Genomic DNA, 25,862 nt, shown 5'->3' with positions numbered 1-25,862 from the left:
CACCAGTAGAGACCCCTGTGTGATCCAAGCCAGGCTGCAAACAGGCAATGAAATCGCCTCCTAAAATTAGCTTACCAACAACAAATGAAGAAAGCAAACAGGTTAGCTTCTTTAAAAAAGAAAAAAAAATAGCCTGTCCTGCATTTTGGAGCATAAATAGTAGTATAAGCAAAATCATAATCACCATGTTTAACATGTGCAAAAATGTACTTCCCCCTCAGGATCATGCTTCACTCTGGACGGACAAGAGATTATGAATGAGACGCGCTACTTCCCTCTTTTTGGCCCCAAAATATCAGAAGCAAAGAACATCTTAGAAAACTGAACATTGTGAAACAAGGATTCATGCTCCACTTTAAAATGTGTCTCTTGAAGCATCTCAACTTGGGGTTAATTTGATCTGATTTCTTGCAAAGCTAAATATCTCTTCTTAGGAGAGTTAAGTCCCTTTACGTTCCAAGTTAAAATCTTAAGGTCAATCCCAATGTTCAATAAACAACAAAACAAAAGCAACAAAATTACATAGTCTGTGGAAACCCCCCCCCCCCCCACACACACACACACACCAGAAGAAAATAACCTACTCAGAATACAAAAAGAATCCTTCCTCCAGCATGAAAGAACCAAAGTCGTACCATCCCCTTTCCCAACAAAATACTTCTCCAACCGACAAAAATGAAAATGCAACCATCTAGAATTCCCCCCGAGCCCCAAAATTAAAAAAAAAAAAAACCCAAAAGTTCAAGCCCACATTGCAAGGAAATAGAGGTCTTGACCCACAACCCCAGTCCAACCAACCCCGCCTCATTCACCCACAATGCAAGAAGAAAAACAAAGCAAAATAAATCCCTTGGACAAAACGCAGTTCAAATAACACAGTAATTCACCCAGCCACACATGCTTCTTAACAACTGTGTATATAACTGAATACAATAGAAAATATCCCTGAAGCTAGATCTCAAGCCCACATTTGTAAACAGTAAAAGTACACCCCAACAAAGAAGGATGTCACTTCAAAAGAGAGAAGCAGCAGCTCCAAATTTAACAATCAGCAGGTATCGAGATGTTTTGACATTGCAGTCAAAGCTCAGCAAATCCCAACAGAAGGGAACTGTTGAAGTTTAGCGCAAGTAGCCTGAGCCACCACCAATGAAGATAATGTATATGAGGGAGGAACCACCTCTAAGAGCTGCAGGATCCACCAAGCCTCAGAGATGGTTTTCATTCAGTGAGTCTTGCCTGCAAACGCCAAAGGGGAAACTCCAAAGGTATGAAATCTTTTCCTTTTGTAAAGTCTCCAGCACCGGTTTAAAATCTTTCTGCTTAAGCAAAGTAAGTGCAGAAAGATCCTGGAACACTTGGTAATATAAAGTGCCCTTTTGATGAGCTTGCTGATAGATGTGCTCCTTCACAGCATACTGGGCAAATCACATCACCATGTCCCTAGTGTGATTTTGGGGGGGGGAATGACCCAGCGCACGATGTCTGCGCTGAAGCTTATCCAGGGCTGCATCCCCGTTTCTGCCAAGAAGCGGAGTGTAAAGCAGCTGTAAATTGGCAGGAACGTCATCCACTCCTGTGACCTCCGGCACTCCGGGGAGTCTGATTTTTCTGCCGCCCTCTAGTTTCCAAATCAAAAATTTTTATGCAATGTATCTTCATATTTCATGCAAAGAGAATCCTGTGTGAGTGTGCAGTGTTTCTAGGGCCTCAGTATGCTCATCAACGCATATTTCCAAGTATTTCACTCTCATACCCCACCCTCCTCCAACGGTCTCCTTAATGTTTTGTCTTCAACTACCAGGTTATTTTCCCCTAGGTTTATTACTTTCTAATGGTCAGTAACCCAGTAATGTTTTTGACTAGGAGTCACAGGCTATGTATCTCTGGAACCTAGTATGAATACACCTTAGTTCAATTTGATTAACAATTTATATTCTGTCTTTATGTGGCAGGATCCAAGTTTAGAGCAGACAGTATATAGGATTAAAACATGAAAAAAATCACACAACATTGCATACAAATTGAGCAATAAAATTAAAAATGCAATACATGGTCATTACACTGTAAAAGAAAACAAAAGGGGTCCATGCAGAAAACTTCCCTGGTTAACACAGGCATAATAGACTTTTTCTCTGGGATATTTTGTCACCCACCAGACAGGACTTAACAAAGATCTGGGCTTATCCCACTATAAACCATAACATTATACTGCTTTGTCACCCTCTTAGCCATCCATCTCTCCCTGTTTCTCACCTAACCCATCCCACCCTCTTCCTGTGAGACTGTCTTTTGTGTTTCACTTATATATTCTGATATTTGTCAACATTTGCTTATTTCTGATCTGAAGAAGAAAGGTTACCTTCGAAAACTAAGGATCCTAGAATATGTTGGTGGAGGTGTACATTGTACTTAGCAGCACTGAAACTGCTTGGTTCAGGCCTTCATAAGTACTTCGGGATTGGTGGAAGTATACTTAGGTGGATCAAGGGTTTCCTAACAACTAGAACATATCAAGTGAAATCAAACTCGAACTTATCACCATGGAAAACAGACTGTGGAGTACCTCAAGGATCACCACTTTCACCACTCCTTTTCAACCTAATGATGATCACACTAGCCAAGTCCTTATCCAGTCAAGGCCTTAACCCTTTCATATACACAGACGATGTCACATTATACATCCCTTACAGACATGACCTAACAGAATCACCAAAGAAATCATACTCAGCTTGAACATCATGAACTCATGGGTGAACGCATTTCAACTAAAACTAAACACAGAAAAAACACACTGTCTAATCCTCTCATCCCAATATAACACAAACCCACCAACATAACCACCCCAGACTACACCCTCCCTATCTCAGATAGCCTGAAAATTCTCGGTTACAATCGACCGAAATCTCACACTAGAGAGCCAAGCGAAAGCTACAACAAAGAAAATGTTCCACTCTATGTGGAAACTCAAACGAGTGAAACCATTCCTCCCGAGGGAAATATTTCGTAACTTGATACAATCAATGGTACTACGCCACCTAGACTACTGCAATGGAATTTACGCAGGATGCAAAGAACAAATCATAAAGAAACTCCAAACTGCCCATAACACAGCAGCCAGACTCATATATGGAAAAACGAGATTTGAAAGCGCTAAACCCTTACGAGAAAAACTACACTGGCTCCCAATCAAAGAATGTATTGCGTTCAAAATCTGCACCCTCGTTCACAAAATCATCAACATTGAAGCCCCAGGATACATGACAGACCTCATAGGCCTCCCAATCAGAAACACATCAAGATCAACACGAACATACCTAAATCTCCACTACCCAAGCTGCAGAGGACTCAAATACAAATCAACCAACGCATCCAGCTTCTCCTATATAAGCACACAACTATGGAACGCACTACCAAACACCATGAAAACAACATATGACCACCTAAATTTCCGGAAGCTACTAAAATCTCACCTGTTCAAAAAGGCATACCCGAACGATCCAACTTAAATGTCTGAACTCTGCAACACAGCAAAACCAAAGCTCGTACTGGACATAAATTAACTCTTCCTCCTCATGAGTCCTAAATCTGTCTGTCACACATGAACTTTACTCTACCACACCCTCACTCTGTATTTGTTCATACTGATATTGGCGACCGCCTCTACGGTACTATGTAAGCCACATTGAGCATGCAAATAGGTGGGAAAATGTGGGATACAAGTGTAACAAATAAAATAAATGTTAGTCCAATAAAAAAGGTTTCATCTTGTTTTCTTTTCTGTGTTTTTTATTTCTATTTATTACATTTAAAAATGGACTAGCATGGCTACCACACCACTTTACTGTGGGATATCAGTGCAGGAAGGGTTCCAGCACAGGTATTAGCTTGCACAGGAAACCTTACCACAGGCCACATTAAATTTTTTCCTTATATGGTAAACTGACCCCACCCAGTGCATCCAAATCTTTAGTTTTTTGCACAATACAGAATAAATTGGTTCAGGTTGTGCATCAAAGGGTTCCATAAAGGAGAAACTGACAGGAAAAGACTCATTGCTCATACCTGATAACATGCAATTCTTGGGAGAAGGGAGTGCAAGAGACATGCATAGTTAGAACATAGTGTTGAATCCAGAGCAAGAGATAACTTGGGGCAATGTTTCTGAGCACTCAGAAAATCGTGGTAGAAGCTTTAAAATTAATAAGTAGTTTCATCTCTATACCTCACCACCAGGAACTGTGGACTGTCTTTATCTTGGATTATGTAAATGCTGTCTCCACTGCCCCAACTCCCCCCCCCCCCCCCCCCCCCCCCCCCAAGAAGCAGAAGACAGGCCTGGGAATCAAGCCTACATTGTTAGCATGACAGTACTAAAGGACTTGCTCTGAACCACTAGGTGGGTTCCATAATTTTATTTTTCCATTATGTAGCTTCCCACTAATCCAGAACCTGTGGGATAGTTGTGTCCATCAACCAGCAGATAGAGAAAGAGAACTGAAAACTGAGCTGAGATTCTTGGCATCCAGTCCAGCTCCTCAGTATTTTTTTTTTTTTTTTTCAGCTCCAGCAGGTAGATGGACATACTTTTCAACCTCTGGTCCAGTTGGTCAACTGGTCCCCAGTTGAGCTTTGCGGGTGGCTTTAGTCTGCAGAGTCATATCTAGAGGCATTCAGATTCCTGTTTCTGGAGCCAAGTGTGGACGCTGACTAACAATAATGACTTTCTAGCAGCATCCCATTGTTCATGTTCTGGTGCCTTCCCACATGACATGCGAGCGTGGGTCTCTCAGTCTTTGTTTTTCTGCAGAGCAGGGAGGATGCATCTTCGTGTTCTCTTCATAATACGTTCGTTATGCTCTCTTTTACAGTGCCTTCCCATGTAGGTATTTTTCCCCATTTTTACAATAATTTTTCATTTTTCTTCAGTGTATTGTATTTCCTTTTATTTTTTAGTAATTTTTCAGCCTGTCAAGTTTCATTTCTTTTTCTCGAGTTGTTAGGCTGGAGCACTGACCTCAATTTGAAAGCTGCCCATTTTTCAGCTCACAGTTGAGGAGTTTAATTTGGCCACATTTCTTTTCTCAATGTCCCAGAAGACCCGAACCCCCCCCCCCCCCCCCAAGTGGCTTTAAAGGGTGCGCCTAATGTAATTGGGTGATTTCTGTGAGGGACCCTCACTCTTGATGCATCAGGTGCCTTGGGCCTGACCACAAGCCTAATTCCTGTTCTCTCTGTTTAAAAATGTAGTTGAGGACACACAGGGTGCGGCAGATCCAACAGAAGAAACTTTTTGGCGTCTTGAAGGCCGGTACATTGTCATCGGCACCAGAAGCACCGACCTCAGTGACTGCCATGACTTTAGCATCCACTGGGCGTGTGCTGGCATCGATAAGATCTCCACCTTTCTTGACATCAGCTGCTGGTGTAGGTCTGGGGACCAGTCAGCATCAGACCTGACGCTGAGAACACACATACGTTCGATGTCGTCCTCATTGGCACTGAAGGACCATGATGCTGAGCATCAGGGGAAGCCCAGGAAACATAAGCATCAGTCCTCTTCAATGCATGGTGCTGGGAGCACTGGGGCATCGGCTTCACCAGCACTGAAGAAGCTTCTGCACCGGGAGGAGCACTCCCCCTCTTTGAGAGAGGTGCCGGTGCACAAGTCTTCGGGCAGTCAGGTCCCCGTTAATGGTTCAGCAGTGACACTTTCTCAGGCTGCCTCTATCCTGGCTCCCCCACCTTTGCTGATGCTTTCCTTTGATGAGTGGTTTCAAGCCATTCTCAAGGAGAAGCTAGCACAGATGCTGAAGCTGCAGTCCGCTCAGGCATCGAAGGCGCTTGCCCCAGCTGTGGATTAGCCCCCAGAATCTTCCTGAGGTTCCATCAATGTCTGTGCAGAGATCCTTACAGTACCGCTGTCAACGTCGGAGAAAGAAGCTTCCCGGGGTCAGAGAGTAGGGATGTATCTTGGCACTCTTCAGGGCATGGACAGGATTCCATTCAGCCAAGGCAGGCACAGACTCACTCACTCTAGTCTGAATACGGTGAGGAGTCCGAATGGAACAGTTCATCGAACTCAGAAGAGGACCCTCATTACTTCTCTGAGAAGGAGTCTTATGGAGTACCTTCTGATCCCTCCTCACCTCAAGAAAGACATAAATCTCTCTTTCACTGCTTTTGTAATGGAGATAACATCTGCCATTCCATTTAAGTTAGTGACTGAGGAAGAGCCCAAAGCGGAGATGTTAATTGTCCTGGACTACGAGTGTCCTCCATAGGAAGGGGGTCACAGTGGTCGCTCCTAAGAAAGTGGATACACAGTTTCATATCCAGGAGACTCCTGGATTCAAGAAGGCCGAACTGCCTCCCCACTCTCTGGTGGTCAAACCCGCCTTTAAACAAGTTAGCTCCAGGATTCCTGCCTCAGCACCCCCAGATAGACTGGCTCGTACACTAGGCTTGTTTGAGAGGAAAGCTTTTCGGGACTCGATGATCATTGCCTGTGTCCAGTCCTACCACCTCTGGATTCTATTCCAGGCAGATATTTGCAAGGTGGTGACGTGGTCAACGCTGCATACATTTGCCAAGCACTACAGGATGGACGCTATGGCACACTCGGAAGCCAGTTTTGGGGCTTTGATCTCCAGGACAGCAGCGCCAGGATTCCACCCCCTCTAGTGATTGCTTTTAAACATCCCATAGTGTGTGGAATAGTGGGAAGCTACGTAATGGAAGGAGAAATTAGGTCGCCTGATTTACTTTCCATTAGGCCTTCCCACTAGTCCAGAGGCCTGCCCAAGGTTTCTGAGATGTTTAGTCAGTGCGAAGTAATGGGTCAAATAAAGGCTGTCACCATGCATGGTGCTTCCTGCATATCTCTTGTTCTATACAAGTTGTCCAGAGATGAGAGAGGTCCACACGTTTGCTTGTCTGGTTAGTGTTATGTTAGCAAGTTGTTTAAGGTCGTTGTATTTATTCTGAGTTTCTCCTTACTGCTTGTCTGCGTAAATACTGAGGAGCTGGACTGGATGCCAAGAGAGATATGTCTCAACTCAGTTTTCTGTTCTCTTTCTCCACACAACTATCCTATAGGTTCTGGAATAGTGGGAAGGACTAATATAAAATTATCAGGTAAGACTTTTCTTTTGAGCTAGCATTTTTCACTTTTGTCATTTACAAATATGTGGAATGACCTTCCTCTTTTACTCTTGTTCTGTTTCTTTGTAATAGTTTGATTAGCTTTTCACTCAAATAAAGTAAACCTTCTATTTTTGAACTTTAGTTATGGTTGAACTTGGTATATTTTTATGGCACTTTTTAGATTCCTTGTTAATTTGTGCATATATAGCATGCATATTTTAACTTCTATGTTTCTCTTTCTTATCTTCTATTAGGTATGCTTAAGTATACTTAACACATGGCATGGTAGACCAGAAGAAAAGTGGAATCCCCAGACATCAAGCTTTTTACAAGTAAGCAACACAACATACCTTTTGGGGTAAGGGGCATTTAAAGGAATTTAGCTACATAGAAATAGTGGAAGGTGCCCAATGACTAGGTACACATTTCACTTTTAACTATATTCTAATTATAAACTCACCCTGTTTGTATGGAGGCTTGCTTATGACATATCCCTTTGTCTTGTATACATGGTTGTCATTTGTAAGATCAAAACTTGTGGTTTGTTTAAAAAATGTGCTTGAAGGGAAAATGTGAGTTGTACCAAAAAAAAATGACTTGTTAATTAGACGCTGCTTAAAAATAATTGGCTCACAAAGATGCATACAGGTTTTTCTGTTACATGAATTCACTCCCAGTCTTCCAGGGCCACCAATAAATCTGGTTTTCAGTATTTTCCTAGTGAATATGGTTGATCGGGATTTGCATATCTACTCCCTCTGTCATGTGCAAATCTCTCTCATACATATTCAGTAGATAAATCCTGAAAATGTGACCCATTGGCAGCCCTTGTAGACTAGGAATGACTACTAAGGGTATAGGACCAAAGATCCCATCGTGAAAAATAAGGGGGGAGAGAGACTGAACGGGGAGCCGCGATTCTTGTGCTAAGCCCTGTGAGCCAAAAGAAATTAAGTTTGTTTATTGCAAGACTCAATATCCTAACAAAAAAACAGCACCACGGGCCTTTAAAAATGGAACACAGTTCTTTAATGAATGAGCCTTGACAAAAAGACCCGACACGGGCCGTGTTTCGGTGACTAGCACCTGCGTCAGGGGTCTACATAGAATACAAAACACAGAAATAATATATTTTAAAAAAATTTTTAACATATAATGAATAAAACCAAAGATTAATATTTAGACTCATCAAGCATACATATATAAGCCAATATAAACACCTAAAGCATTTAATATTTTAACATTCTTATATATTATTATATAGTAATTTGAAAATAAATGAATAATCAAAACAAAAATGATAACTCACCACAGTGATGACATGGAAAACTTGGGGAATAATTTGAATATATTCCTCTACAATATATTATTCCTTTCTTTTGGACAAAAAAAATTTTCATATATTAATATTATATGTTTAAAACACTTATTTTAATTATTTATATTTTATAAAACGGTCATATTATATAATACTGATTGTAACTAAATTTCATATTCATAAAAGCTTAAACTAACAGGTCAAAAATAATTATTTTTTAAAAACATTTTAAAATGTACAATAAATTTCAAACATTACACTGATGATATTATAAACCTTCAAAAACATTCAAATCAGCACAGAAATGAATAAATATATAAATCCTCAAATATAAAAAAACAAAAACTATTATATCTAGTGGCATTACTTGATCTTATTTTGTCACTAAAGTTGTCAAATCATAAAGCAGCAAATACTATAGTGCCTAACTTAGAAACTACCTACGATGTAGGCTTTAGGACCTAGTAAATGATTCCTGCATATCTGGCAGGCTTTTAGACCCAGTAACCACCTAAATTCATTTGAATAGGATAAAGGTTAATGGTTTCAACATTTGTGAAGATCAGGTGCAGGGCCGTGCCTAGGGTCTCTGGGGCCCCCCTGCAGACCCCGCCCCCCCGCCCGTATAAGAGCCTTACCATGACCTTTAAAACCAGCTTCGGTCCCCACCTGGCAGTGTCGACGGCGTCCCCTGTGCCTTTGGGCAACTTACCGGCACACGCAGCACTGCTCTTGTTTCTTCTCTTCGTTGCCGTCGTCCCCCCCCTTCGCGCGATTCGCGAACCGCTTAGCACTGCTTTAAAAAAAAAATTTACACGTCAGCAGGAACAGGCTGCTTCAGCCAATCCCAGGAGCCTTCCTTCACCCCTCAGGGGCGGAACACGCTGAAGGAAGGCTCCTGGGATTGGCTGAAGCAGCCTGTTCCTGCTGACGTGTAAATTTTTTTTTTAAGCAGTGCTAAGCGGTTCGCGAATCGCGTGAAGGGGGGGGGGGGTGGGACGATGGCAACGAAGAGAAGAAACAAGAGCAGTGCTGCGTGTGCCGGTAAGTTGCCCAAAGGCACAGGGGACGCCGTCGATACTGCCAGGTGGGGACCGGAGCCGGTTTTAAAGGTCATGGTTGGGCTGGGGAGGCTTAGCCTCCCCAAGCCTCTTATACGGGGCGCCTATGCCTCTCTGCTCTTTCCTCCGCACCCTGGGGCCTTTAAATCTTTTACCTGGTCGCAGCAGCGTCAGTGAAAGCGCTGCCGACGTCTCACTTCCCTTGTACTCATTGGTTCCCTCAGTGTCCGCCTTCTTCTAGAAGGCGGGACACTGAGGGAACCAATGAGTGCAAGGGAAGTGAGACATCGGCAGCGCTTTCACTGACGCTGCTGCGACCAGGTAAAAGATTTAAAGGCCTCGGCGGCGCGGGGCGAGAGTAAGCACCGCAGCGGCGCCCTCCAGAGGTGGGCGCCCCCCTGCGGCGCTTACCCCGCTTACCGCATCGGCACGGCCCTGATCAGGTGTTTTCATTTAAGCTAATTACATCTTTTTTGCACCCTGTGTGACCTGGTATTAAAAGCAGAGCCTTTTGAGAGCACAGCTTTTCATCCCTTTGGATACAGAAAGTGAAAGTGCCTTGTTGCTTTGTAGCTTTTACTATATGAGACATGGGGGTAAGTTTTTGTCATGACAATAAAATGTAGGTAGTTTCTAAGTTAGGCACTATAGTATTTGCTGCTTTATGATTTGACAACTTTTATCAATTGCACAATCTTCTTGGTAGTGTCTGTGGCATTATGGTTTGTTACACTCATTGAAACCCTTCTGTTTGGCAATACAGTTTGAGGTATACAGACTTTTTTTTTTTTTTTTGATACTTGAGTTAAAATGAAAGTCAGGAGGGAGGAAGTGACATCATCGGAGAACATGGCCGCTTAAGTGCCGTGCTCCTGACTGCCCACCGCAATAATTAGCGCGCTCGAACGTGAAAGCCTAACGAGCAACCGGAGAAAAACAGCGGCAGAAGCAGCGGAGGGGCGAGATCCCGTTAGGGCCATGCAGAAGCGGGCCGACGCCGTCGATCTTTCACAGTTCGCATTTGCGAGCGACGGGTCCAAAACAAACATGGCGCCTCAAACGCTTGAGGAGACAGCGGACCAAATGGCAGCGGAGATCCCGTTTTTGGGGGATCTGTTTGCAACGCAAGGCCGCGGAGACTCGGAGTGCGCCGGACTACCGGAACTATGTGGCTGGATCCAAGAGATTCGAGCCGATTTGAAAGCGATGCGTTCAGAGCTGGCTACTCTTGGAAATGATCTCAGAGGAGAGATAAAGGAGCTGGGCCACAGAGTTGAGGAAGTGGAAAACAGCCTTGATGATCATGCGGAGACTTTGGGCTCTTTGGAGAGACAAATAGCCGACGAGCGGCTAGGGCAACAAACAATCAATGATAAACTGGAGGACCTGGAAAACAGGAGTAGACGCCATAACCTCCGATTTCGTGGAGTACCTGAGACCCCGACTTACCAAAATAGTGAAGAGGTGGTACAAAAAATTGTAAGCGCTATACTAGCGGACACAGCTGACCCGATCCCACCAGAAAACATAAACCTGGAACAGGCCCACCGGGCACTGGGCGCCAATAGACGAAATCTCGCCAAGGACATAATTGCATGTTTCCAGGACTTCAAATTAAAAGAGCGAGTACTAGCTGCGGCTCGAAGAACAACACTTTCAATGGGACTCGTACCCTATAGAAATTTATCAGGACTTGGCCGCGATCACCTTAAAACGTAGAGCAGACCTCAAGCCACTTACTACCAAATTAAGAGACTTGGGGATTCGCTACCGCTGGAGATACCCGTTTGCGATAGCATTCTACAAAGATGGACAACAGTATCAAATAAAATCACTAGCAGAGGCCCAGGAGATTCTTCAAGGAGATCAGCAGACTGATCCGCCGTCGACGCCAGCTGCCTCACAGCCAGTCCAAGGACAGCGAACCCACCCGAAATGGCAGAGAGTAGGCCAGAGGCGTCTGCAACGCCAGAAATCAGCGGGTCGCCTTACCTGAGAGATTACCGAATTGCAGGAGGTTGGATGAAGTATGGCCGGCTGAATGCTAACGGTACACTTGGGGAAGAGAGTGGAATTGGCTGACTGTTTGACTGTGTGCATTTGGTTGAAAAGTTAATTTGGGTTGCAAATATTATGCCCGGGGTGCTCAGAGGGCTATTAGATAAGAGTTAATGTTTGGCAGATATTGGAGGTGGAAGAGGGCAAGAGGGTCACTTCCCCCCTTGTAAGTTCCGACCTAACTGTGGGATCGGATGCCAAAGTTATGGGGTAGGGTTGAGGGGAGGGGGGAGGAGGGTGGGGAAGCTGAAATTGTTTGGGGTAATATGATATTGGAGGGAGGAGGATGGGGAAGAGAGGGAAAAGGGATTATCATCTTGGTACACGATAAGGGTCTCAGTGGATTAGATAATACATTACTATATTGCCATGTTTAAATATGTTACGGTAAATGTACGGGGTTTAAATTCCCCGCAAAAGCGTAAGCAGATGTTCAGAGAAATGCTGCGCCAAAAGGCAGATGTGGTGTTTCTACAAGAGACCCATCTGAAAAGGCAGCATGAACACCTAGTAAAGCATAAACATTATCCCAACATAATCTGTGCATCCAGTATAGAAGATAAGAAAAAAAAAAGGGGTTTTGATTGCGCTCTCGAGTTCTTACCCTTGGATAATACATAAAACAATTAAAGATAAAGCGGGCAGATATCTACTGCTGATAGTCTCTAAATGTAATGTGTACTATACTCTATTGTGCGTCTATGCACCCAATGAGGGTCAAAAGGTGTTCCTGGAAGAACTGGAGCGGGTCCTACGGGATCATGTCAAAGGCAATTTGTTAGTGGGAGGAGACTTTAATTTGACAACTAACCCACAATTAGATAATTCGGGTGGTGCAGAAAGCTATGCCAAAGGGGAACGTATGGCCTTTAGGGCATGGATGGCAAGATGGGGACTCATGGACCTATGGCGAGACACTCATGGGTTAGAAAAAGACTATACTCATTATGCACCCACACATAACACGTACTCGAGGATCGATTATTGGTTGGGAGATGTGACCATGAGATCCAAAATAGATAAGGTGGAGATAGAATCATGTACCTGGTCAGACCACTCTATGGTAGTATTAACAGTGCTATCAGATACTCAGGAGAAAAGGCGAAAGCCCTGGAGACTAAATGAGGCGTTGTTATTAGATCCACAAAATATACCTATAATAGAAAACTATATTATGGAATATATAAAGTACAATGACACGGGAGAGGTGCACCCAGCTCACGTATGGGAGGGCATGAAAGCGGTCCTGAGAGGTCAATTAATAGCTTTACAGTCCCATACCACCAAAAAAAAGATTGAGCAAGAGACTGACCTGCGAAAAAAGATAGAACTTAGTGAGAGAGCACATAAACTGGACCAGACGGATACAAAAATGTTGCAGGAATTACAGCAATATAGGGCCAAGCTTAATGAACTGCAACTATCAGATATAGCGCACCAGATGCAACAAGCCCAGCAAGAACATTTCGAATTTGGGAATAGAGCTAGTAGACTTTTGGCCAACAAATTAAAAAAGCAAGCTCAGAGGAATTATATATCGGGTATATATGACGACACTGGTAAACTGTTAACTCAAGTAGAAGAGATACAAACAATATTCTGGGACTATTATGACCAAATATATAAATCAGAACAGGAAACTGCCCAGGGAGATATAGAGAAATATCTACAGGAAGTCAGGCTCCCAAGACTATCTGAGAAAGCACTTGAAACCCTGTCAAACCCCATGACATTAGAAGAAATTGAGACAGTGATCAGGAAAATACCTATGAATAAAGCCCCAGGGCCGGATGGCTTTCCCGCGCGTTTCTATAAAATGTTTGCTAAATGGCTGGCTCCCTTGTTGCTGAAGGTAATAACATCTTTTGATGAGGCAGGGGAGCTACCATATTCCTGGAGATTGGCCGAAGTAGTCTTAATACAGAAACCGGGAAAAGACCCCCTGAGCTGTGGCTCGTATAGGCCCATATCGCTATTAAATATTGATTATAAAATCTTCACTAAAATCCTTGCAAATAGATTGCAGAAAATGTTACCACATATCATACATGATGATCAGGCGGGCTTAATAGAGGGCAGACAGGCGTTTGATAATATCAGATGCCTCCTGCATATCATCCAGCAGGCGTCTGACGAGGCAGACTCGGTAATTTTGTTCTCGGTTGACGCGGAAAAGGCTTTTGACCGAGTGGAATGGTCCTTTTTATTTGCAGTCCTAGAACAGATAGGAATGGGTGGGAGGTTTCTAAAGTGGTTGCAATTGTTATACACAAGCCCTATGGCAATGCTAAAAATAAATGGTTCTCATACGAAATTGCTGAACCTGGGAAGAGGGACGAGACAGGGTTGTGCAGTTTCTCCTCTGCTTTTTGCACTGTCAATTGAACCCTTAGCTAAGAAGATCAGAGAACACGGGAATATACGGGGAGTAATTAGAGGGAAGCGAGAACATAAGATTATGCTCTTCGCTGATGATGTGTTGATGACATTGGCTCACCCTGCACAATCGCTTGGGCAGGTGATGGAGGAATTGCAACAATATGGGAAGATGTCGGGATTTAAAATAAATGTAAATAAATCAGAGATACTTAACCTTACCATGCCCCAGGAAGAGGCCCAGAGGTTGAAGGCACTATATCCGTTTCAATGGGCAACCAAAACAATCAGATATCTAGGCATAATGGTCACACCTAGGATTGAGAATATAGTTCAGGAAAATTTCCCAAAGAAACTGAGGGAGTTGTTCGAGGAGCTGGACAGATGGGAAGGCCTAACAATAACATGGCTGGGTAGAATTCAGGCCGTAAAGATGATGCTCTTACCTAAATTGCTGTACTTGTTTTTGGCACTCCCATTGCCGATTCCCCGAGCTTTCTTTCAACAACTAAATAAGAAAATGTTTGCATATATTTGGAGAAAGAGACCACCAAGAGTACGAAGGAGTATGATGTTTCAAACTCCAGCAAAGTGTGGAATGGGAGTCCCTAATTTTTATCTATATTACCAGGCAGCACAACTCAGGATTCTAGCGGGGTGGGATTCAATGAACAACAAGAAGTGGCTACACTGGGAAAGAGCGTGGCTGGGGACCCGATACTTGAGGGACATACTATGGGGCTCGGGAAGAGAGATCTTAGCAGCAGCAGGGAAAGTCCCGATGGGTCTCAAACATTTACTAAATACATGGCTCCAAGTCAGGAGAAAGGTGTTTCCAGATAGAAAGTACTTTCTACAGATGGCTATACGAGGTGCACCGGGCTTCCCCCTTGGAGTAGAAGAGAGAACGTACTTAATATGGGCCAAGAAAGGGCTTGATAGACTGGGACAGCTATGGAGTAATGGAGAAATAAAAACCTTTGAAGATTTGCAGGAAGAGTTTGATCTAGAGGAAAGGGACCTGGTATTTTATGTCTGCTTAAGGAGCTACATTTTGCGACGGGCCAGGGATGAACTAGAACTGACTGAGACAGGGTTGGAGCAAGCGATGAGAGGGGGGGATGGGAAAGGTAGCATAACACGCTTATATAGAGCACTGCTCCTCCTCTCGTCGCCCCAAGGCTTTTATACGAGACGATGGGAGGAAGATCTCCAGGCACAGTACTCGGAGGAATGGTGGGTGGCTGGGTATAGACATCTGTTGAAACTGACCGTTGCCCAGCCATTGGCAGAAAACGGATATAAAATTTTGTATAGATGGTATTATACGCCGATGCGATTACATAAAATCTATCCACAGATTACAACAGACTGCTGGAGAGAATGTGGGGGACGAGGGACATTTTGGCACATCTGGTGGGATTGTCCCCGGGTTCAGGGGTTTTGGACCGAGATTTTAGACATGATATATGACATGTTACAGATAAAATACCCAGCTCAAGCCCAATATTGCCTATTGAATGCACGCCCAGGGAAGAGCCCTATACATTGCCATAAGCTGGTTATCCATCTCCTGGGAGCAGCTAAAATAGCGCTAGCTCAAGCCTGGAGACAGAAGGAAGTCCCCAAAATGCAGATAATAAAAGGTAGACTGCACCATCTCTATCAAATGTCAAAGTTGACAGCTATCCGTAAAGGGCAAATACAACAATTTCAAAAAATATGGCATGTGTATGAACAATGGAAAGGAATTTAATGAGGCTATGATATGTACCGATGATGGGTGGGGGGGAGGGGGGAAAAGGGAAGATTAGGGGATCAAAAAGTATCTGATGTAATTGGATGTTTGGAATATTTATGTCATGTTTATGTAATGACTATCACATTCTATGGATGAGCGTTTATTTTCTGTATTAAGGAAAAAGAAATAGATGTTATTTTACCAAATTGTCTATACTGTTGGCTAAGTTGTATTGGAGCTAAAGAATTTGGTTGTCATTTGTGATATGCAATTACTCATTAATAAAAAAATTGTAAAAAAAAAAAAATGAAAGTCAGTATTTTATTGCTTATGAAAATCATTTTGGCAATGTTTTAAAAGAAATATTGAAGACAATATAATCTGCCAATTATAATTAATTATGTAAATTTTATTTGTAACTGCTAATGGTATTTTAGCTAGTGACAAAACACCTTTAAAATTTGCATTTATCTTATCTGCTAATCGTAATTATACAAATAACCTTTTGCCACTATTCAAAATGCTAACAGGGCTTTTATTTACTTATTTATTGTTTGGAACTCTGGGTACACTTGTTTTGCTATCTGCCAGTTTTATCTGTAACTGCTAATGCTACTTTAGTCAATGAAAAAACACTTTTGAATTTGTTATTTATCTTATCTTCCAATTGCAATCAATTACGCAAATGGCATTTTGAATAGTGACAAAATGTGGGTTTGTTTTTTTTAAATTAAGATCAAGTAATGCCACTAGATATAATAGTTTTTGGTTTTTTATATTTGAGGATTTATATATTCATTTCTGTGCTGATTTGAATGTTTTTGAAGGTTTATAATATTATCAGTGTAATGTTTGAAATTTATTGTACATTTTAAAATGTTTTTAAAAAATAATTATTTTTGACCTTTCTGTTAAAGCTTTTATGAATATGAAATTTAGTTACAACCAGTATTATATAATATGACCTTTTTATAAAATATAAATAATTAAAATAAGTGTTTTAAACATATAATATTAATATATGAAAAAAAAATTTTGTCCAAAAGTAAGGAATAATATATTGTAGAGGAATATATTTGAATTATTCCCCAAGTTTTCCACGTCATCACTGTGGTGAGTTACCATTTTTGTTTTGATTAATTATCCATTTATTTTCAAATTACTATATAATAATATATGAGAATGTTAAAATATTAAATGCTTTAGGTGTTTATATAGGCTTATATATGTATTCTTGATGAGTCTAAATATTAATCTTTGGTTTTATTCATTATATGTTAAAAAAAATTTTAAAATATATTATTTCTGTGTTTTGTATTCTATGTAGACCCCTGACACAGGTGCTAGTCACCGAAACACGGCCCGTGTCGGGTCTTTTTGTCAAGACTCATTCATTAAAGAACTGTGTTCCATTTTTAAAGGCCCATGCTGCTGTTTTTTTTGTTTGGACTTTAGTTTGTACTTTGTTCCCTCTCTTTTGTTACCTCCAAGACTCAATATCCTGCCATTTAATAAATATCACTGTGGTTTACAATTATAATACATCAGTGAACTATAATCCATAGTAGGGTAGAGTAAAAAAACAGAAGAGACAGAGGAAAACATAGTTTTTTGCCATTAGCGCCATACTAACCAGACTGGCTCCTAGATCTCTCCGAAAGCTTGAGAGAAGGTCTTAAGGAAGGCTTTAAACCGAGATAATGTAGATCCTAATTAGAGGTCTAGAAGGAACCAAGCAGGTGAGTGTGGAATATCGTGTCCCAGTAATCTTCCTAAATAGCTTGTTACAGTTTCCAGAAACGTTTTATCTTGGGACACATCCAAAATGCATGAAAAAATGAATTGATGCCTTGGGTACGGTTTAGACAAGTGGGGGTACCTATCCTGCCAGATTCATAGACCTGATCTTGAGTAAAATAAGCCCGTCAGAGCACTCTGAACTGGCATTCCCTTAATTCTGCATTGAGTTAAGTATCCGGGATTCTTTTAATTAGTCTTGTCAAATCCAATGCCTCTAATGGAAGAAGTCCTAAATGTACACACCAGCGAGAACACAAGGCGCTACAGTCTGTGGTGTGGGACAACTGTTGTAGTTCAGCGTGCAATGCAGCAACCAAGAAACCATCCTCCGGAAACTTCCCAAAAATACCCTCAACAAAAGCACAAGCCCGCCCTCCAAATCCAAAGACTGAACATAATGTTGCAGTTGCCAAAACACAAGAAAATCCCCTGGGCATACGATAACAACTCTGAAATTCTTGCCACTTACTCCTTGAAGCCCTGATCCTAATACAACTGAGACGGGATTGAAAAGAGCTCTGTGACCATACCCTGATGTCCATCACAATCCACAACAAAACATGATTCTACTACTACTACTATAAATCATTTCTATAGTGCTACCAGTCGTACGCAGCACTTCACAATTGAACATGAAGAAAAGACAGTCCCTGCTCAAAAAGAGCTTACAATCTAAATCAGAACAGACAGGACAAATAAGGGATAAGGGTAGGACATATAGGGAAAGGGACTATTGAAGAGAGAAAGACAAGATAAGGTTACGAGCAGGTGACAAGTTAGGAATTAAAAGCAACATCAAACAGGTAGGCCTTTAGCCTGGATTTGAAGGTGGCCAGGGATGGAGCTTTACTTAATGGCTCAGGAAGTCTATTCCAGGCATAAGGTGCAGCGAGATAAAAGGAACGAAGTCTGGAGTTAGCGATGGAGGAGAAGGGTGCAATTAGGAGACATTTGGCTAGTGAACGGAGTTCCTGGGAAGGAGTGTAGGGAGAGATGAGGGTGGAGAGGTGGTGAGGGGCAGCCGAGTGAATGCACTTATAGGTTAATAAGAGGAGCTTGAACTGTATATGGAAATGGATAGGGAGCCAGTGAAGTGACTTCAGAAGAGGGATGATATGGGCATAGCGACTTTGGCAAAATATTAATCGTGCAGCAGAATTTTGAACAGATTGAAGAGGAGAGAGATGGCTGAGTGGAAGACCTGTGAGAAGCAAGTTGCAGTAGTCCAAGCAAGAGGTGATGAGAGTGTGGATGAGGGTTCTGGTAGCGTGCTCAGAAAGGAGAGGGCGAATTTTGGCGATATTATAGAGGAAGAAACGACAGGTTTTAGCAATCTGTTGAATATGTGCAGAGAAGGAGAGGGAGGAGTCGAAGATGACCCCAAGGTTACGAGCAGATGAGACAGGAAGAATGAGCGTGTTGTCGACAGAAATAGAGAGTAGGGGTAGGGGAGAGGTTGGTTCAGGTCAGGGGTAGGCAACTCCGGTCCTCGAGAGCCACAGGCAGGTCAGGTTTTCAGGATATCCACAATGAATATGCAGGAGATAGATTTGCAAGCACTGCCTCCATGGTATGCAAATCTATCTCCTGCATATTCATTGTAGATATCCTGAAAACCTGACCTGCCTGCGGCTCTCGAGGACCAGAGTTGCCTACCCGTGGTTTAGGTGGGAAGATAAGGAGCTCAGTTTTGGACATAATGAGCTTCAGGTGGCGATGAGACATACAGGCAGCAATGTCAGACAGGTAGGCAGATACCTTGGTCTGGATTTCTGCCGAGATTTCTGGTGTGGAGAGGTAGATCTGGGAGTCATCAGCGTAAAGGTGATATTGAAAACCGTGGGCTGAGATCAGAGCACCAAGAGAGGAAGTATAGATGGAGAAAAGGAGAGGTCCTAGGACAGATCCTTGAGGTACACTCACTGAGAGTGGGATAGAGGACGAGGAGGATCCACCAGAGTATACACTAAAAGTACGCTGAGAGAAATAAGAAGAAAACCAGGAGAGAGCAGAGTTCTGAAATCCAAGTGAGGACAGTATGCCAAGGAGTAGGCTGTGATCAACAGTGTCAAAAGCAGCAGAAAGATAAAAAAGGATGAGGATAGAGTACAGCCCTTTGGATTTAGCCAGGAATAGATCATTGGAGACTTTAGCAAGTGCTGTTTCAGTTGAATGAAGGGGGTGAAAGCCAGATTGGAGTGGATCAAGAATAACTTGAGAAGAAAGAAAGTCGAGGCAGCGACGGTGGACAGCACGTTCTAGTATCTTGGCTAAGAAAGGGAGGAGGGAGATGGGGTGATAGTTGGAAGGAGAGGTAGGATCCAGAGAAGGTTTTTTGAGGAGTGGGGTGACTACGGCATGTTTGAAGGCATCAGGGACAGTCGCAGTGGAAAGTGACAGATTGAGGATATGACAGATGAAAGGGGTGACAACAGGAGAGCTAGTGTTGAGTAGATGAGTGGGGGTAGGGTCAGTGGGGCAGGTAGTTAGTTTTGAGGATGAAAGAAGGAGTAAAGTTTCTTCCTCAGTGATTTCAGAAAAGGAGGCAGGGGTAAGAGGGTTGAGAGAATGGACTAAGGGAAGAGGGGGTGGGTATAGATGTTAAAGGAGCCTCTTTCTGCCATGTTAATACCAGAGAATAAATTTATTTGAAATCAGCCAGTAATCAATGTGAGACTGTGACATATGCGCCCCCGACAGGTGAATATTGTCTCTTTCACCGGGATGTAGCGTTCTCTAGACATCAATGAGATCAAATATGGCACAAAATCAGGTCAACCCTTTAGATGGGACATGGGATGCAATTTATCTATGGTGGGGTCATAGACCATATTAAAATCTCATCCCATGACAATTGGAAGATTCTTTTGAGTGAGTAAAACATTTGTTATGGACCTAGAAAAAATTGTTATCCCACACATTTGGAGCATAACTATTGCATAGAACTAACACCTTATGGTCTAAATCGATTCTAGCAATATATCAATCTGTAGGGTCTGCCCAAACCTAATGAACTACAATATGTAACTCTTTTCTAATCAATATAAAAACTCTAGCCTATCAATGTGAGACTCCAGTTGTATCCCCTACCCATCATTTTTAAAGTTCTCATGTTCCAATTGGAACCAAGTGGGTTGTTTTGGGGTTTTGTTTTGTTTTTTACTTTTACAAACGTTATGTCAGCCTTTTGGTGATTTAATGCTTGTGTAAGTCTTTGCCTCTTGATTGGGGATGTTAAACCATTAACATTCCATGAAATTAGTTTAACCAGCATCCCAACCAAGAGTGCAAAAAGTGGTAATGTATAACCAAAAATCTTCAAAATACAAGGGGGATTGTCCCAGCCAGCAATACCTCCTCCAGTATCCTTCTTCATCAATACAAAAGAAAATCTACAATAATAAAAAAGAATAATGCAACAACAGAAACATTTCAAAAAGCATCCTTTGTTTACTCCTGAAAGAAACCGCCCCTTTATCCAACCCTGTCTTACAACTAGAAATCACTGTGGCGTTCCCTCCCCCTCTCCCCCAACCTACCCCCCTGGGCATAAGAAGAAAAAAGAAAAACCCAAAAAGGGCTGTACTGCGCATACAAAGAAATGAACCGAGGCTACCTAGCAGAATATAAACCTGCATTCGGACTATGAAATAAGAGATTAGTGTAAAACCCATGACTGGGAGCTTCATCCAAGAGATAACTACTGTAAAGCTAAACACAAGGTCATATCATTCTAAGCCAACCCTCAGGTATAGTAGAGAGAAATGGAGTCTGTAAAGTAAGACACGACATATTCCGTATTAGCAAAACAGCATCAGGACTGTGATTAGAAGCAGCATAAAAGAGAATCAAACTAAATATGGAAAAGGGACAAGTCTCCTCCCAAGGCTCTAGAATAGGAATACCAAAACAGAGAGTAGTTCATAGGATAAATGACAACTGTTAGGACAAATATTGCCCACATTTCGCAAGTTCAAATACCGTCGTTTATCAGCAGAAGAAAATAAAAGTCAACTGTATAACTGCACAGCCAATAAAATACAATAACCAGTAGCATAGAAACCAAGATGTTTCTTCTCAGTCTACATGGTATTCTGCCCCGACTGGAGATTCCGTTGATGAAAAGGAAGAGGACATAAGAATAGCTGAAAAAAAACAAAAACTTATTATAACTGCACCACACTGTAAACTGTAAGCTTTTGGATAACAGTGGGATACAAAAATGCATAAATACTGGGTCAGACCAATGTTCCTTCTAGCCCAGGATCCTGTTTCCAATAGTGGCCAATCCAGGTAACAAGTACCTGGCAGAAACCAAATAGTAGCAGCATTGCATTCTACCAATCCCAGTGCAAGCAGTGGCTTCCCTGTTTCTGTCTCAATAGCAGACTATGGACTTTTCCTCCAGCAAATAGTCCAAACCTTTTTTAAACCCAGATATGCTAACTGCTGTTAACTATATCCTCAGGCAAAGAGTTCCAGAGCTTAGCTATTCGTTGAGTGAAAAAATTATTTCCTCCTGTTTGTTTTGAAATTATTTCCATTGAGTGTCCCCTAGTTTTTGTACTTTCTGAAAGAGTGAAAAGTTGATTCACTTCTGCTTGTTTTACACCACTCCAGAGTTTGTAGACCTCCATCATATCTCTCCTCAGCCATCTCTTTTCCAAGCTGAAGAAGTCTTAACTTCTATAGACTTTCCTCATATGAGAGGAGGTCTATCCCCTTTATCATTTTGGTCACTCCTCTTTGAACGTTTTCTAATTTCGCTATATCTTTTTTGAGATACAGCAACCAGAACTGGTGAGGTTGTACAAAGGCATTATAGTATTCTCGGTCTTATTTACCATCCCTTTCCTAATAATTTCTAGCATCCTGTTGGCGTTTTTGGCTGCCATAGCAGAAGAGTTCAGCATATTGTCTAGAACGACACCTAGATCTTTTTCTTGGGTGCTGACCCCACCCCCAAGGTGGGCCGTGCATCACTTTGCATTTGTCTACATTAAATTTCATCTTCCATTTGGATGCCCGGTCTTCCAATTTCCTAAGGGCTTCTGCAATTTTTCATAATCCGCATGTGAATAGTTTTGTGTCATCTGCAAATTTAATTACTTCATTCATCTTTCTGATTTCCAGATCATTTATAAATATGTTACATAGCACCGGTCCCAGTACAGATCCTTGCAGCACTCCACTATTCACCCTCCTCCATTGAGAGAAATGGCCATTTAACACCCATCTGTTTTCTGTTCAATTCCTAATCCACTCCAAAAAAAACCGCACTAGGTGTGGGAGTACCACACAGAGTGTGGAGGTGCACTTAATCCCCACGAAACAAAGTAAAGGAAACCAAAGGAGGGGTGGGGAAGATAGGCTCTTTTCAAACAATGGAGAAGACATATGATTGTAAATAAAAAGTAATGTTTATTACAGCAACTCAGCCGTGTTTCAGCGCCGTAGCACCTTCTTCAGGAGTCTATAAAAACAAATATAAAACATGAATAATGCAAACGAAAAGCAATTAATAATAGACATATGAAATAAACTTATAAAAACATTTTTGTAAAACATTCAATAATGGACATATGAAACAAACTCATAAAAACATCTTCGTGAAGCTTAAAACATAGATGATGCACATGCCAAATCATAAAATATAAACATGAATAATGCAAAAATTAATTAATAATAAATATATAGTGTAAACAAAAGGCAATCAATAATGTATAAAAAAATGATTGAGAGATATCAGAGATGCAAAAGCAAAATCATAAGCATTAAAATACACTTAAAAACATACTAAAAAACACATAGTATTAGACACTGTAAAATGGTGTTGCAAGGGAAAAAAATGTTTTTGTGAAAAAACATAAAACAATATATTGTACAATATTGTATACAGTTATCATAGGTTGCAGACAAAAATACTATGAAATGGTTCGAGTATCCAAAAAAGCAATACAGATATTCTTTAATAATATATAACAACTAAGAGATAATACCTATTTGGGTTCAAGGCAATTGGTATTCAGGATTTCAGGCAACAAAAATACTGGAGTATAAAATAACTGATAAGGAAGTGTATAACGGCAAGACATAAAATTCTCCGTGGAGGAAATCAATATATAGATAAATATGTTTAACTTCTGGAATATGCATCATTCAGGCTTTATCTGTGCTCCAATTCTTCTAATAAGATGTTTTATTTTCCAATTCCTAATCCACACCAGAACTTTCTCAAAAGCTGTCGGAAAATCTAATTACACTACATCAACTGGCTCACCTTTATCAACATGTTTATTCATGCCTTCAAAGAAATTAAGCAAATTGGTGAGGCAAGACTTCCCTTGGCTGAAACCATGCTGACTCTGTTCCATTAAACCATGTTTATCTGTGTGTTTTGTAATCCTGATGTCAGGATTACCTGTCTGTAGTTTCCCAGATCACCCCTGGAACCCTTTTTAAAAAATTGGTATTACATTGTCCACCCTCCACGTACTATGGATGATATTAATGACAGGTTATAGATTACTAACAGCAGATCAGCAATTTCATGCTCGCGTTTTTTCAGTACCCGTGGATGCATGCCATCCAGTCTAGGTCATTTACTACTCTTTAGTTAGTCGATTTGGCTCAGTATGTCTTCCAGGCTCATGGAGATTTCTTTAAGTTCCTCCACATCATCACCCTTGAAAAACATTTCTGGTAGAGGTGAATCTCTTATATCTTCTTCAGTAAAGACTGAAGCAAAGAAATCATTGTCTCTTTGCTATGACCTTGTTCTCCCTGTGTGCCCCTTTTGATCCTTCATGATCTAACGGTCCCATGGATTCCCTCGCAGGCTTTCTGTTTCTGATGTCCCTTAAAACGTTGTTACTGTGAGTTTTAGCCTCTGTAGCAAGTTTCTCTTCATATTCTCTTTAAGCCTTCTTTCTCAGTGCTTTTCATCTAATTTGCTATTATTTATGTTGCTTCTTATTTTCTTCATTTCAGTTCTTTTTCCATTCTTTGAGGGACATTCTTTTGTCTCTAATAGCCTCTTTCACTTCACCTTATAACTTTCTACCCTTCTCTATTGAGAATACTAACCATTTAATCCTATTCTCTATTTTCTATCTTTTAACCAGAGGTGCTTTGTCAAATACCTTTTGAAAATCCAGATACACAATATCAACCGGCTCACCTTTGTCCACATGTTTGCTCACCCCTTCAAAGAAATGTAGTAGATTGGTGAGGCAAGATTTCTGTTCACTAAATCCATGTTGTCTTTGTCTCATTAATCTGTTCTTATGAATATGCTCTGCAATTTTGTTCTTTATAATAGTCTCTACCATTTTGCCGGGCACCGACATCAGGCTCACCTGTCTGTAATTTCCAGGATCACCTCTGGAACCTTTTTTAAAAATCGGCGTTACATTGGCTACCCTCCAATCTTCCAGTACCATGCTTCATTTTAAAGATAAATTGCATATTATTAACAATAATTCTGCAAGTTCATTTTTCAGTTCTACTAGTACTCTGGGATGAATACCATCCAGTCCAGGTGATTTGCTGCTCTTCAATTTGTCATATAGCCCCATTACATCTTCCAGGTTTACAGAGATTTGAGTCAATTTCTCTGATTCGTCTGCTTTGAATACCATTTTTAGCACCAGTTTCTCTTCTAAATCTTCCTCGTTGAAGACTGAAGCAATTAATTTAATCTCTCTGCTATGGCTTTGTCTTCCCTGAGTGCTCAGCAGATGTTACTGGCCACAGTGTTTTGAAGTGTCTGAAGATACTTTAGGTTGGATTTGGTTTTCCCTGCATAGGTGACGTTACAGTAGTTGTATCTTGTATTTATGTAAGCTTAGAACAGAGTAAATTTATTTATTTATTTTTGTTACATTTGTATCCCGCACTTTCCCACTCATGGCAGGCTCAATGCGGCGGGCAATGGAGGGTTAAGTGACTTGCCCAGAATCACAAGGAGCTGCCTGTGCCGGGAATCGAACTCAGTTCCCCAGGACCTCTGTGCCTTTGTAGGCTCTTGCTCTCCACACCATCCTCATATTCTAACGAATGTAATGTGTGGTTTTCCAGATGATACTTTTAATGTGTATTCTGTTTTTATTATGTACTATGAACCTTGTCTTGGATTTCAAGTATTCAAGTGTTGTAAGGGTCAGTCCGCATATGTTGATATGTAGACATGTTGTTATTTTGATCTATTTTGCTTCACTATATTAGCTCTGACCTATCTATTACTGGTCTGAAAGGAGGGTGGGGGTGAAGGGGAGGAGATCTGGGGGATAGGTGGGTGGGGAAGGGATCTGGGAGGTATGGATGTGTGTTTGTGGTTCTACTGGTATTTCTGTTACACTTT

The 25,862-nt window shown here is 41.5% G+C and overlaps 1 protein-coding gene across 1 annotated transcript in view; it reads left to right on the top strand.

Annotated features, from left to right (window-relative positions):
• Positions 1 to 25,862, top strand: part of BIRC6 (baculoviral IAP repeat containing 6) — a 965,314-nt gene that overhangs the window by 902,399 nt on the left and 37,053 nt on the right. The window contains 1 exon segment of the mRNA XM_030196513.1: positions 7,401 to 7,478. Within this exon segment, the coding sequence (XP_030052373.1) occupies positions 7,401 to 7,478 (78 nt within the window).

This window comes from Microcaecilia unicolor, chromosome 3, assembly GCF_901765095.1.
Source record: "Microcaecilia unicolor chromosome 3, aMicUni1.1, whole genome shotgun sequence".
Lineage (NCBI taxonomy): Eukaryota > Metazoa > Chordata > Amphibia > Gymnophiona > Siphonopidae > Microcaecilia > Microcaecilia unicolor.
Note: the sequence above shows the minus strand (reverse complement) of the source record. Positions and strands in the feature narration are given on the sequence as shown.